General features: G+C 43.7%; 1 protein-coding gene across 7 annotated transcripts in view; it reads right to left on the bottom strand.

Annotated features, from left to right (window-relative positions):
- DYSF (dysferlin) overlaps window positions 1-15684 on the bottom strand; it is a 253752-nt gene that overhangs the window by 133576 nt on the left and 104492 nt on the right. For all 7 annotated transcript variants that reach the window (XM_075188311.1, XM_075188613.1, XM_075188225.1 and 4 more), the window contains 6 exons: window positions 14779-14956; window positions 12486-12610; window positions 10075-10181; window positions 4625-4817; window positions 1839-1994; window positions 222-353 (listed from right to left, as the gene is read on the bottom strand). In XM_075188311.1, the coding sequence (XP_075044412.1) occupies window positions 222-353; window positions 1839-1994; window positions 4625-4817; window positions 10075-10181; window positions 12486-12610; window positions 14779-14956 (891 nt within the window). The remainder of the gene's footprint in view (window positions 1-221; window positions 354-1838; window positions 1995-4624; window positions 4818-10074; window positions 10182-12485; window positions 12611-14778; window positions 14957-15684) is intronic.

Here is a 15684-nt window from a genome sequence, read left to right as displayed (position 1 = left end):
CAGGGGGACATCCGGCCCCATATTGGGCTACCAGGGACTGGGTCACTGGGCCACCTGCATTTATTTTCCTTTACAATATCCTGCTGATACAAGTCTTTAGCCCCCCAGGCTAAAATTTCCCAGCCCTCCCCCGGAGGGAGATTAGGGTAAGAGAGCGTTACGGTGCCCCATGTAGGTTAGTGCGGGGACATAACACAGACTGTCTGCCAATCACAACTCACAGTTTCGGCAAACACAGACAGCTTCCCCTGGGCAGACTGATTAAACTCCTTCTGGTCCACGGATAGCCCCAGCCAGAGCTGTACCCGCAGCTGTGCCGGCATCTTCGCCCCCTTGTTTCCTTCTTGTGGAAACTGCAAAGAAGAATGAATGAGACAGAAGATATCAGGAAGGACGTTATAACATGTTATACATTGTATAATTGCTGTCTGGGGGGGTGGGTGGGGGGTCTGTAAGACTGTCATTCAGATAGAGAGTGTTGTTAGGGCCAGATTACGCATTAGGCCCTGCAGGGGAAGAAGACTGTTCTGTGTAAAAGCTGCGGCTGGCGGATGGGGCGGGATTTAGGGCGCCAAACACTGTGATCTTACAGGCTGCATCCTGTACATGAACCGCTGGTCTGCAGCTACAACCAGCTGTGCGCATCAAATACACTATATCCATCCGGTCACTTCATCCCTGGGGTGGTTAAAGGCTGCTCTCCCTCGTCCCGCCGTAATTACACATCTGTGCAATGTGTGACGCATGCTCCTGAATGTCACCTCACGGAGCCGAAACAACAATGGTAACTTCAGGTTTTGCATGTACTTAAAATAATGATTTAATCACTTCTTGAACCATCAATTCCCAAACAATTAGAAACATAATTTAGGGACATAAAGGGCCAGTATTTATTTTACAAGGGAAGCACATGGTCACACTGACACCATATTTTTTTAAAAAATGTATATTTTGTTAATCCAGCCTTTAGTTCCTGCAAAATGTAATTTTTTTTTCCTTCATTAAAGTCTTTGTTTCAACAGAATTTCCGATAGTTCTTTCGTCGGGGGTTTGAAAACAAAATATTCCAACTAAATGCACTTTAATGACTTGTTGATTACTATAAAATGACCTAATTATTGTACTCGCTTACATCGCTATTGCTCCCACACCTCCTAGATTGTAAGCTCATTGGGCAGGGCCATCGTCATGCCACTGTTATCTGTATCATAAAGTACAACGTTACGTAATATACGGATTATAATAACCTCTTAGTGGCAATAATTCACAATAAAGAACTCTGTCGACATGGTGTTAATAAGACTTTAAGGAGAGATGTTACAATTATTTAGAAAGAAACATTTGTGAATTGCGCACATTCCTCAGCATGCTCTGCTTGCAGATAGCCAGGCAACAAAGCATGCTGGGACTTGTAGTTCCACAACACCTGGAGAGCCACAGGTTGGTCAAGGCTCATATAGAGACGCAGTGAGATAGTCCAGATATATTATCATATACAGAGATACTGATACAACGCTTTCAAGAGCATTACCTTTAAAAACAGGGATAGTCACTAGAAAGTAGGGACTTATGACAGCTATATCATATTGTGCTACATTTGACTGGTTTAAAATAAATTCAGATGCAGGCAAACTGTATAATGAAAATATATTGTTAGTTCTTTGTTCTTAATTCTGGAAATGTTGTTGCCATGGATCTGAGAAACTCTAACAGAAAAATTCTGATGTGATTCTGGTTCCGATCGCAGTCACATCCAATCTAGTCTATAGTAAAATCACGGGCGACCCCTGCCAATTACCTTCTACCCAGAGCTCGCAGCGGGAGGAAAGAAAACATACTTTGAGAAAGATCGTCTGAAGTTTCCCGCAGTTCTTTCCGCAGCACTTGGATCCGTTCCTGGAGAAAAGGACTTGGTGGGCTGGCATCCTGTAATAAGCCACACGCTTGTCTCCTTGTAACATCCAAATCACTATATCTGGAAGACTGTTCTGAGGCTGCAATGTGGATTTACAAAAAAATATTAAGAGCTGCTTTCCAACGAATACATAACAAAATACAGCTGAAAATTGGAAAATGACGGAGAAAGAACCACAACGTAGACAGGCATCATTAATGTTTTGTAATATCTGTGCAAGGAACTGAACACAACCCACCCCAACGCTTGTCAGTGATGGAACAGTTGGAGAAGGCCCATACCTCGGTTGTCTTCATCTAAGACCCTGCTGAAGGCCAAACTTGGCAAAGGTGAATGGACCACCTAGCCTTAACCCCAGATATGACCTTATAAGTACCTTGTAGATTGTTCTACAGATCGTTCCAACCTTACTCTTGTCTGGGATGACCTTGCTCCGCCACAAAAAAAAAATTTGACAAGCCGCACGTGGGTGGAACTGGCGAGGTGTTGGCCGTGAAAAACCGTTGTTTCTTTAGGAAATAATATCATACAGAGCGGGATTATGGAGACTTATTCAGAAGCAGAAAATCATCTGTCGACATCAAAGCTTGAAATTCACTATAAAAAATGTCTACGGTCTATTCTTGGGTCCCTCGTATTCAAGTAGGAAAACGACAGGATCCTGGACTTCCATCAACAGCACGACGGTGCCAAGTACGTTTAATCATCTCCAAAGTTCCATTTTTATACAATTATATCAACCCCTGATTCATGTGTCAGCGAAATGTGTTTTTAATTGTCCTTCTTACCATGAGTGTATTGGACGGGTGCAATTGATACACATGTTTTTATTGTGTGTGTTTTTACAGATTATTAAATGATTTTGCGCTGTGCTTAATCCATAGGGTTTATGTTACATCCAGTTGAGAACTACAGCTTCCAAACCCCTGGCAGGTCTGAGGTTGGTCCCAGTAAAGCTAATTGCATCTGGATTCATTGCCAGATATCTTTTAATGATATTACTATAGGACACGTTGCCCGATGCAGACGCGGCTGTCTGATCTCTTCCAGCTGTCCAACCAAAGGACTATTTCATGGGGGGAATTCTCAATGTACGTGTCCGTCAATGAGTGGACGTCTACTGCTCGGCAATACTGCAGTGAGGAAGGACTGAGCATTAATCATTGTGCTGGAGGAGGGAGAGTTACTTTCCTGGGGATTATTGGTGGAGGTCATGAGGGCGCAGTGATTGGGTCAGAGTGCAGCGTTTTGAAGCACCAGTAAATAGCCACAAATGGCACAGGAACAATGTCCAAATTATGTAAACCAAAATATATTATTAGAGGTTAGCCACAGAACACTCCCTCCTCTCCCAAGGGACTCTCTCCTGCACTCTGTCCTGTGCTCTCTCCTGCGCTCTCTCCTATGCTCTCTCCTGCGCTCTCTCCTACACTCTGTCCTGCACCCTCTCCTGCACTCTGTCCTGTGCTCTCTCTTGCGCTTTTTCCTGCGCTCTCTCCTGCGCCCTGTCCTGCGCTCTCTCCTACACTCTGTCCTGCACCCTCTCCTGCACTCTGTCCTGTGCTCTCTCTTGCGCTTTTTCCTGCGCTCTCTCTTGCGCTCTCTCCTGCGCCCTGTCCTGCACCTCTGTCCTGCACTCTCTCCTGCACCCTCTGCTGCACCCTCTCCTGCACTCTGTCCTGTGCTCTCTCTTGCGCTTTTTCCTGCGCTCTCTCTTGCGCTCTCTCCTGCGCCCTGTCCTGCGCCCTCTCCTGCACCTCTGTCCTGCGCCCTCTCCTGCGCTCTCTCTTGCACCTCTGTCCTGCGCTCTCTCCTGCATCCTCTCCTACACTCTGTCCTGTGCTCTCTCCTGCACTCTCTCCTGTGCTCAGTCCTGCGCCCTCTCCTGCGCTCTCTCTTGCACCTCTGTCCTGCACCCTCTCCTGCGCTCAGTCCTGCGCCCTCTCCTACACTCTGTCCTGCGCTCTCCCCTGCACTCTCTCCTGCGCTCAGTCCTGCGCCCTCTCCTGCGCTCTCTCTTGCACTTCTGTCCTGCGCTCTCTCCTGCATCCTCTCCTGCACCTCTGTCCTGCGCCCTCTCCTGCATCCTCTCCTACACTCTGTCCTGCACTCTCTCCTGCGCTCAGTCCTGCGTCCTCTCCTACATTCTGTCCTGCGCTCTCCTGCACTCTCTCCTGCGCTCAGTCCTGCATCCTCTCCTGCGCTCTCTGTCCTGCACTCTCTCCTGCTATGACAAGACAATTACTCCTTGTGATATTGGTCACATCTTGTGAATTATAATGTTGTAATCTTTCCTCTGTGTTTAGAAGTTTCCTTGCATGATGATATATCACCGTGTGAAACGGCGCCGTCCTGCAGAGGTGATCTGGTAACGCAGGGACTCCTTCTCCTGAGAATTATTACATACTGCAAAAAATGGAACTTTCAGAAAAGAGTGGACAACCCCTTTATATAAATGACGGGACCTTAAATATTTGTACTTTGAAATTGTATTTGATTAAGTCTCCGCACGTTACTTCTGATGACCCTACCCCCCTCCTCTTAAACTTAGGTAGGTACCAAATACTGGTTGCGCCTACGGGAAAGTACCGTATCTCACCTATCTCTTTACTGGCTACTTAATCTATCACACCAGCGGCTTCTACCGTCTATATAACACTGTAAGTACAGCGTAACGTCGGCCCCTTTATGTGCGAGCTGTTCCGTTACCTCCTCGGCCATGGTCTTCAGTCTCAGGAGCCAGTCTTCCGCCTGCTCCACCACATCCGTCAGCTCGCACTCCTCCACCTTCAGCTTCTGGGCAGACTGGATCATCTGGCTCAGATTGGTCCGTCGGAAGCGGTACAGATAGAGGTCTAGTTGGGTGGATCCGGGTATGGATGAAACATCCGCCAGTGGGTGACTGGACACAGAGGAGAAGCAATGAAACAGATCAAGCAAAGGAAAAATCAGAAAGACCCAAAGATTTTCTGGTTACAATAATGTAATACAAAGTCATCATATACTAGTGATTAGATTAGAAGAGGTATATAGAGATTACTGTAAATCTAGTTACCCTCCTCGATCCACTCTGGGTATACAGGCTGTGAAGGAAGGGCTCTGGGAGTTACATACAATCCAGCAATCCAGGCACAGTAACACTTCCTAGAGGTACTGTAACACTTACAATAAGCCCCGTAACACTTCTTAGAGGCACTCTAGCACATCATAAAGGCACAGTAACACTTCCTATAGACACAGTAACACTTCCCATAGGCACAGTAACACTTCCTATAGACACACAGTAACACTTCCCGTAGGCACAGTAACACTTCCTATAGAAACACAGTAACACTTCCTATAGACACAGTAACACTTCCCATAGGCACAGTAACACTTCCTATAGACACACAGTAACACTTCCCATAACCACAGTAACTCTTCCTATAGACACACAGTAACATTTCCCATAGCCACAGTAACTCTTCCTATAGACACACAGTAACATTTCCCATAGCCACAGTAACTCTTCCTATAGACACACAGTAACACTTCCCATAGGCGCAGTAACACTTCCTCTATACACAGTAACATTTCCTAGAGGCACATTGATACTCCCTAGAGGCACAGTAGCATTTCTTAGAGGCACTCCAGCACTTCCTATAGGCACAGTAAAACTTGCTATATACACAGTAATTCCCATAGACACAGTAACACATGCTAGAGACACTCCAGCACTTGCTATAGGCAGAGTAGCACTTCCTATATGCACAGTAACAATTACTATAGGCACAGTAGCACTTCTTAGAGGTGTCCACTTCACCATAGCGCTCCCTAAATCAGGGTTTTTCAAAATAATGGATTTCACCCAAAATAATTCCCTATTTCATTCCCAAAAACCTCAAATAACAGATCTTTCTATACTATTATAATCAAAATATTAAAATGACTAACGGTTATCATTCAATACAAGTAATACACAAACATACCTTAAAAATAACTCAATATAAGCACAGAACAATCGTTGTGCAACTTTATCTTTATCTAAAACAACAGACAAGATAACTCTGTGTACTGGATACAATTATACCCAGCAGACATTTATTCAATATTATTTATTTATTCAACTAAAATACGAAAACTTGTCGGGAAGATAAAGTTGCCGGAAGGTGGTTATTTCCTTTAATATAAAACTGAAACCGAGACACAGAATTAATATGGAGCCCCCGTCCTACAATCATTTCCCAGACTCTAATCCTGTAGTACAATCATAGTACAGATGTGAGGAACAGATATACACTGTATTACTGTACGGTTACACTACATCTGACACAGATACAATATATCCTATTCATATACAGATGCATTTTTCACCTTAATTTCATTTTCTATTCTCAATTATCCTAAATGCTGCTGTAAGACTGATCTTCCTCTCTGACCGCTCCACATCTGCTGCATCACTCTGCAAATCCCTACACTGGCTCCCTGTGTCCTCCAGAATCACTGATCTTCCTCTCTCACCGCTCCACATCTGCTGCATCACTCTGCAAATCCCTACACTGGCTCCCTGTGTACTCCAGAATCACTGATCTTCCTCTCTCACCGCTCCACATCTGCTGCATCACTCTGCAAATCCCTACACTGGCTCCCTGTGTCCTCCAGAATCACTGATCTTCCTCTCTCACCGCTCCACATCTGCTGCATCACTCTGCAAATCCCTACACTGGCTCCCCGTGTCGTCCAGAATCAAATTCATATTACTCACCTTTACCTACAAAGCTCTCACTACCCCTGTATACATCTCAAATCTCATATTAAAATACTCTCCCTCCCGCCCTCTTAGATCTATCGCTGACCTGCACCTTGTCTCTGGTAACCACCTCTCACTCCCACCTACAAGACTTCTCCTGTGCTGCTCCCTACCACGTCCAATCAGACTTTCCCACAGCCTTCAAATCTTTAGATGCTCTCTGAAAACCAATCTCTTTATTAGAGGTGACCTTATCCCCAATAATACTATTCACACTAATGCACCCTCACAACTGTCCCAATCTCCACTCTGAGCCACACTCGCTTCTCTTGTTTCAGCTGTGCCCAGCCTCGGACTGGCCTGCCGGCCAGCCGGGCTGTAGACCGGTAGGCCCGGGCGCGATTAAGCCCCGCCCCCTCTGATATTGGGGCGGAGCTTGCAGGGAGCACCTCGTAGACGGTCGTCTGCGGCGGCAGTGTAAGAAACACACTACCGCGCAGGCGCAGAGAGCCGTGCCTTGGCTCTCTGCGCCTGCGCGGTAGTGTTTTGTGAACTTCAGCAGGGGAGGAGGACGGAGTTTCTACCGCGGCTGTCTTCTTGTCACTAGCCGCGCCGCCCAGAGGAGCAGGATGCCGAAGCTTTTCAAGGTAAGGTAAGTGGCAAAACGAGGGGTTACTATTACTACTCGTTTCCCACAGTGAATGAGGGATACTTTTCACCTCTTTTTTTGCCCCCTCTTTGTACTGCAGGTACTGTTAAAATGCACACAGATAGCTGACTAGCATTCACCATAAGTATGTACAATGCTCTGGATCTTAGGAAAAAGCTATAAAGGGTTAAGTAAAATCAGCAGTGATTAGACTCCTTTGTTGACATTTATTGTGGGAGTCTATTACATTCAGAATTTGTGGAGCAACAACCAATGTGAGGTCCAGAAGTAATGCGTAGCACCTCACTCCCTGCCAATCGAGGAGCCAGAATTGGGAGTGCCCAACCTGTACCCAGAAGCCTCCACAGGAGGGGGACCCAGGTTAACCAGTACTAGCAAGAGGTTACGACTCATGCTGTACCAACAAGATGCAGAGGCTGCAAGGACCAGATATCTTTTTCCTCATTGCCTGTGAGCCTTGTATAAGCGTGTGCCCCAAAAACAGGCTGTCATTGGAGCAGGACTGCCTTGCTGGCTGTAAGAGGGGGAGAATGCTAGTAACCACAGGACTGTGCCCAGGGGTTGGCTAAAGAGAGACTGATAATTATAACGTATTCAGTTGTTATGGTATAATTGTTTAACCTTTTAATAAAAAGTACTATATCTCCGTTGTGTTAAATAAACTTAAGTTTTCATTATTCAGATGTTTGCCTGGATGTGAAAAACTTTTGTTTTATACATCACGGAAACATTATCATTGTAAAATTCTGTAGATGGTTTAGCCAAACGGTATTGTCACAAGGCTTAGCAAGAGAGTTCCCCTGCTTTGGTTCTATACACTGTTAAAAACACCACAACTCCTGGGAAACAATAAAGAATATATATATATATATATATATATATATATATATATATACAAGTTAACCCGTGCATGATACTCATGCATTCTAGTCAAATCAAGCTACTTAAGGTCTTAAAAAGGTTCTTGTCATGCATTTGGACCTAGCCCAGGCCTCCTCAGGGGAAGAGTGTTACTTCCCGACGCAAGCGGCCTTTTTAATGTGTGTTCATGAGGTAAAATTACCTCACGAAAATGAGTTTGACCCCTCAACTCGTAAATTTAGCCTTTACTACCCCTCCCACGGGAGGAAGGGGGGATGATGGAAGTTAACTGACTTGCCTATTCTAATTTTTTTGTCAAATAATGCCAGTATACCAAATTTCAGGTCAATTGGATGAGCCCTTTCTGAGAAAATAGTTTTTTCCACACACACACACACACACACACACACACTAATGCACGCCTCTACACATGTGTGTTCATGAGGTAAAATTACCTCACGAAAATTAGTTTGAGCCCTACCAAATTTCAGCCCTTTTTGAATTTTTTTTCCCACACACACTAAGAATTTAGTAGGTCAGTGTATAACTCTGCCCAGCAGGTGGCGCTGCAACTTGGTTTGTTTTTTTCCACACACAGACACCACTAAGCATTTATATATTAGATATATATATATATATATATATATATATATAAAATTAGTGTGAATTGAGAGTACTTTAGCTGCACAGAGAACACTAAATGCTGAGTTGGTTTGGGTCTATAGTTGAATGTGGGGCTGAGTGTGGGGAGGGGGGCTATCTATTAAATGTGAATATTAATTATTTAATGCTAGGAATGGTAGTGGGAAATGGCTGTATTAAACGTAAATGCTATTGATTTATTGCTGGGGCCATTTGGAGGGAGGGTAATAGGTTTATTTATTAAATGGGAATACTATTAATTTAATGTTGGGGTTGGTTGGACGGAAATAGATCTATTTATCAAATGTGAGCGCTATTACTTTAATGTTGAGGCTGGAGAGAGGCCTAATTATTAAATGTGGGTGCTGTTGATTTAATGGCAGGGATGGTTGGCGTTTCTAAATGTACCCATTATTTTTTTCCAAATAGGGCCCTCAACATTCCAGGATGCAGACAAGCCGCAACTAAAGAAACCAGCAGCCACAGGTGGTAACAGTGACAACAACAGGTAGGACAGTCTGTCAAATGTTCTGAGTCTAGTGTAGGCTTGGCTAACCTGTGGTACTCCAGGTGTTGTGAAACTACAAGTCCCAGCATACCCTTCCAGCAATAAGCTGCTATATATTGGCAAAGCATGCTGGGACTTGTAGTTTCACAACACCTGGAAAATTAGACACTGGAGTGTCACACGTTAGCCAAACCTGGTCTAGTGCGACAATCCTGATTTTTGGTGACTGTTCTGCCCAATCTAAGAGGCAGGTCAAGACTGTGTATTCTTTATACACACACTGCATTCTTTATATACTACACTAAGGTGCTAGCTGTCCTTTGTGGGCTGACCACTCCCCCTCTAGTGTCTGGTCCCGCCTCTATGATGGCTGACCACACCACCTCTGGTGGGCCCCTAGTGTTGCATTCCCGGTGGGCCCTTCATGCCCCAGTCCGACACTGGCTGTGCCCTCTTCCACTTAGAATGTAAGCTCTGTAAAATACCCTTTGTTCTCATGTCTGCATTTATTATGTCTACCTTGTATGTCCCTGTTTTATCTATGTACTGTTTTACCTACTGTACTGTGCTGCGGAGCACTGCGGCACGTTACAAATCTATGATGATAATAATAATAATAATAATAATACACAGATGCTGAGTAATGGACGTCTGTTCCAGATATAACATTCTAAGTCTTCTTCTTCATGTCTGGAATAAATCTAAACAAATGCTCCTGTAAAGGGCTGAGCGGCAGCTGCTGAACGTACCTGCAGTTGCTGATGATGTCATCAATCAGTCGTGTGACCAGTGAATCCAGGTCATAGGGGGAACTCCTCGTTTTCACCGCCAGCTGGACTTTTTCCAAGTTATTTTCCTGTAAGACAGATGAGATGAGCGCACATTATATGCTGACCTATTGTACGGCTGGTCCTCACATTGGCCAGGCCGTAGCCAAATACTTTAATACAGGAGCCGTGTTTAGTCCTTCCCACACACTCCGCGTCAGTGACTTCTTCACGGCTCAGCTAAGTAAGACGCACAATGTTTCATATACAAATGTATTTCTTTTTTGCAAAACATTTTTTAAGGAATTTTCATATATATTGGACCCAATACCTGTGTTACAGTAACTAATAGCATTGTGGCAACAGCAAAAACAATGACAACAATTGAAAAGGATAAGCCCATCTTTGTGGACGTCCTTTCTAGGTCAAATGTGATAAATTGATCTCTACATAGGATAGAGGTTAAGTTTCCACTTTACATTTTTCAAGGGACCAGAAAAAATTTGTGAAAATGTAAATTAAGATGAAAGTCTAAAGTAACCCACAATAAAGGTCAAAACACACAATTTTCAACAAACCAGAATAATCGTATGTGTAAAACATCTTTATATAGTACATCATTCATGTACTTAACGTTAGATCCCCTTATCCCAGGCTATCAGAGGACACAGACCACAGGTTATGCTTCACCCCTAGCAGGGAGAGCGATGGAGAACATCTACTGACGTCTCCATCTCACTGTAACTGCCCTGATCCTCCCCAGATTCCCAACAGTCCAGCATGGACATAAGTAAAGAGAAGGATAAAGCAGACACACAGTCCAGGGTGGTTTGATCTGTGTTGCAAAGGCCGAGCCAAAGACAGTAAGAGAGGTGGAAAATAGACTCTGTAAAAGACCATCTAACTGGTTTTCCGTGTGGCCCTTGTCCAAAAGAAAAATCTTGGTTCTCCTAGAGAGCCACAAACGCACGGGGTGGAGAGGAAAAATGGTGAGACGCTCCACAACGCTGTGTGATGTGAAAGCATTTCCCTTACTCATTAAAGAGATGGTCTGGGGGGAAAGATGACCTTAATAGGGAGCACAGGACCTTAGTCTTGGGAGTCCTCATTGTTTCGAGCCCAAAGTACAGCTCTAATAATACTGAGGACAATATCAGTCACAGGTAGAGGCTAGTCACATTCAAAGGTGGCTCCCGAATTGTTAGAGGACCACTCCTTGTCATCTTCCCTAGCTTTGTCTTCCTCCTCGCTTGAGTCCATCACCAACTTGTCCACGATTAATCATCAGGAAAGGGAAGCGTTTGTGTTTCGAGGACCAGGGTGCCTTCACGCCCTCCTTTACATCCCAGCTGATGGGGAATGAAGTCAACAAAAGGCAGTTATGGACCAGACTCACCCCAGGTATCGCGTGGAAGGTTTCAGCTCATGGGAGCGACACCTGGGACTGCAGAGCAGAGCAGATGGCACAGAGGGTCCTAATTGTCCCACAGGTGGTTTATTCTGGCGGTCGGTACAGACATAACTGTTGACCATAGCAGTTAGTAGCCTACTAACCCTCATCTTGAACATAGATTCATGGAAATCAGACCTGCCCATGCCCCTGAGGGACAAGGCTTCATCTAGAGTACCCTGCCACTCTCTAAACCTTGTTGGTTACCTGCTAGACTAGATAGAGAGCAAGAGTGGAAATACAAAACATGAGGTGTCCTAGTAAGTCAGATATGCGAGTCCCTGGGAGGGATGGACCTATGAGCGGTGGATGTACGTTCTGTAGGCTCAGGACATCCTGAGAACACTGAACGAGGCGATCTAAAAGCCCCTTCCTTAGAAAGCCCCTAGTTTGGTCACCATTCAGCCCCCTCCGCCCAGGACACTGCGGTGAGTGGGACGGAACCACCTTCCTTACTGCAGGGGTGAGCAGCACTGTCCAATTACATCACCACTATACTGTGTCCGTACTCATGTTTCAGTGACCTTCTTTCTAGGGTTATTCTCCAACAGCTGAAGATCAAAACTTAGAAAGAGATTCCAGTTAGATACACTCTGCTATAGTGTATCAAACCAATGATAAGAAATATGTATTTTTACATTTTACAATTATTAAAAAAAATTACAGAAAGGGTAGACTTCTGCTTTACAGGTCCACTTTAGTAAGTAAGGCCACAACGTTTAGTTTCCTGCCTTGCAGAACTGGGTGTTGGCATTCGTGTCCCCCCACAGTGGGAGGGACCAAGCGAAGTGAATAACTGCAGAAATCCCCCCTGGGTGACACACATCGCTGGGTCCTTTATAAAGGGACTCCGGGGTCTAACAGCCGGCTCAGGGAGACAGGACAGCTAAGCATGGGATACCAGGGTTAAGAATAAAAACGATATATTAGTATTTGAACTCACCAGGTTGTCTATGGCATACTGCAGAATGTTCTGTGCATCCGTCCTGTAGCTGATATCTTCCCAGTATGACGACAGGACGACCACGGGCTTTACATTGCCCCATGGGAGGTAGTAATACTGACAGCCTGGAATACAGAGCAAGTGGTTACCTGGAGAACGCAGCAATACCTGCACAGGGCTAATATATGTGCATGTTGCAGCATATAAAGTACATATATATATATATATATATATATATATTATATACATAAACACTCTTTAGCTTTCCCAATACAAATGCACCAGTCTGCCCCTCTAACACCATACTGAATGAAGTGAATGAACCTGGAGATTTAGTAACTTACATTTACACAGATTATTCGGGTAGGGTAAAACGCCCTCTGTCACTGTGTTTAATTGTGATATAGGAAGCTGCTCGGTTCTACATTACTGTAGAGTAGTGAGTGGACTTGTTAATCACTGACTGGAATGAACCAAAGTCACTAAACTCCAAATGTCCTGCCGGAAGTCATCAGAACATTCACTTTATTCAATATGTCGTTCACAGCACAGACGGCGTGACCTGGAGCCAATCTGAGCCGCTGACACATATGACAGCTGAAATATGTATAGGTTCAATAATAAGTATATAATTTACATAGATATGACATATATATATATATATATATATATATATATATATATATATATATATATTTATGTGGGTGTATCTATACTGGAATAAGGCAAAATCAAGTATAAAATATTCACTGTACAGAACATACATAGTGAATAATTTAATAGTTTCGTCTCCCTATCTCCTGAGCTGTAACTGGCTCAGGCTCCCGGAGCTGGAGGACACCTTGTCATACGTATATTCTGCTTTTCTGTAAACTGCTTCTAATGTCATATATGACTATGAGCAGAACCTGTGGACAGATGTACATCTCAGGGGAGCTTATAAGATATTCCTTACAGAGCACCTACTAAACATTCTACAAGGAGGCAAAAATGACAAAACCCAAATAAGGAAACATCATTATCATCTACAGTAATCCCCCACCTATAAGTCCCTATATCTATCAGTCCATATATCAATCAGTCCCCATATTAATCAGTCCCTATATCAATCAGTCTCTATAGCTATCAGTCCCTATATTAATCAGTCCCTATATCTATCAGTCCCTATATCTATCAGTCCCTATATTAATCAGTCCTTATATCTATCAGTCCCTATATTAATCGGTCCCTATATCTATCAGTCCCTATATTAATCAGTCCCTATATCTATCAGTCCCTATATTAATCAGTCCCTATATCTATCAGTCCCTATATTAATCAGTCCTGATCTCTATCAGTCCATATATTAATCAGTTCCTATATCTATCAGTCCCTATATTAATCAGTCCTCATATTAATCAGTCCCTATATTAATCAGTTCCTATATCTATCAGTCCCTATATTAATCAGTCCCTATATCAATCAGTCCCCATATTAATCAGTCCCTATATTAATCAGTTCCTATATCTATCACTACCTATATTAATCAGTCCCTATATCAATCAGTCCCCATATTAATCAGTCCCTATATCAATCAGTCCCTATATTAATCAGTCCCTATATCTATCAGTCCCTATATCTATCAGTCCTTATATTAATCAGTCCTTATCTCAGTCCCTATATTAATCAGTCCCCTATATCAGTCCCGATATCTATCAGTCCTTATATCTATCAATCCCTATAGAAATCAGTCCCTATATTAATCGGTCCCTATATCTATCAGTCCCTATATTAATCAGTCCTTATATCTATCAGTCCTTATATTAATCAGTCCTTATATCTATCAGTCCCTATATTAATCGGTCCCTATATCTATCAGTCCCTATATCAATCAGTCCCTATATCTATCAGTCCCTATATTAACCCGTCCTTATATCTATCAGTCCCTATAGCAATCAGTCCCTATATTAATCGGTCCCTATATCTATCAGTCCCTATATTAATCCGTCCTTATATCTATCAGTCCCTACATTAATGAGTCCCTGTCTTGCTCCTCCAGGTCATACTGCTCTCTCTGACGACAATGACTGGTCACACACAGGGTTAATACCAGATAATACTGTTTGGAGATCTGCACAATATACAGCGATGCCTGGACGGGCTCACGGAGCAGCAGAGGTTTATAGACTGTGCATGTTCATACTCTGAGCACATTAACTTTATTTATTAGCAATTAGAATCCGGAGGAATGAATGCAGCTCATAGATGAAGCTCAGCAGTGTTGTGTGTCAGACACGGGATCCGTGACTCTTACCATCGAACACAGCTCTGCTGTACTGCGTGGTGGAGGCCAGCGGGAGGCAGGTGGTGTCGAACTTATTGCCGTAGTTTCCAATGCTAACTTCAAACTGGATGGCGTCGTCCACGTCCTGCAACATGGTGGCCGAGTAGAACGCTGCAAAGAAGCAGTACTTCCGTCTCCGGAGATATTTCTGGGAGGTGAAATATTAAATGTGCTTCTCAGGTGCCATAGTCCTAGACCTCACATAATCTAGTCCCAAGAGCTGACATACCATCCATTCTCAGCCAATCAGTCACGTCCGCCACTCATAGAGACTAATATCTAACCCCAGACTGTGAGAATACAATCCATTCCCATATTCATCAATGGTCACAGAGAGGTACATCCCCGTCCTAAAATGTCCTAAATGACTCTTACTTGCCAGAATCTGGTATTGTTCTGTATGTATGGGTAACGGCACAGTACCACTTCTCCTGCATGTAATTCTCAGTATATGTTCTTATTCTGTATGTGCAGACTGATGCACAGTACCACTTCTCCTGCTCTATACAATGTAATTCTCAGTATCTGTTCCTGTTATGTATGTATGAACTTCCTATTCATGGGATGGATGTTTTACAACCCCAAACTAGTCCCCCGGAGCAGGTAGAAGGATCTTCTGCTTGGGGAGTAGACGTATCGGGGACCCGCAGACAAATCCGTGTAGAGCAGATAAGTAAAACTTAAAACAGTATTTTAAGACATCCAAATCCACCCAAAACCATATTGAACTTTTAACATGTTTTATATATTTCTAATGAGTGAACTATACAAAAATGCTTAACGCGGCTTTTTACGATAATAGAATAGAACGGGTGTGTTTGGGAACATATCTGTACTACAGACAATGCTTTAAGAATAAATCATATAATAAATTAC

Source organism: Mixophyes fleayi, chromosome 1 (assembly GCF_038048845.1).
Source record: "Mixophyes fleayi isolate aMixFle1 chromosome 1, aMixFle1.hap1, whole genome shotgun sequence".
Taxonomy (NCBI): Eukaryota; Metazoa; Chordata; class Amphibia; order Anura; family Limnodynastidae; genus Mixophyes; species Mixophyes fleayi.
Note: the sequence above shows the minus strand (reverse complement) of the source record. Positions and strands in the feature narration are given on the sequence as shown.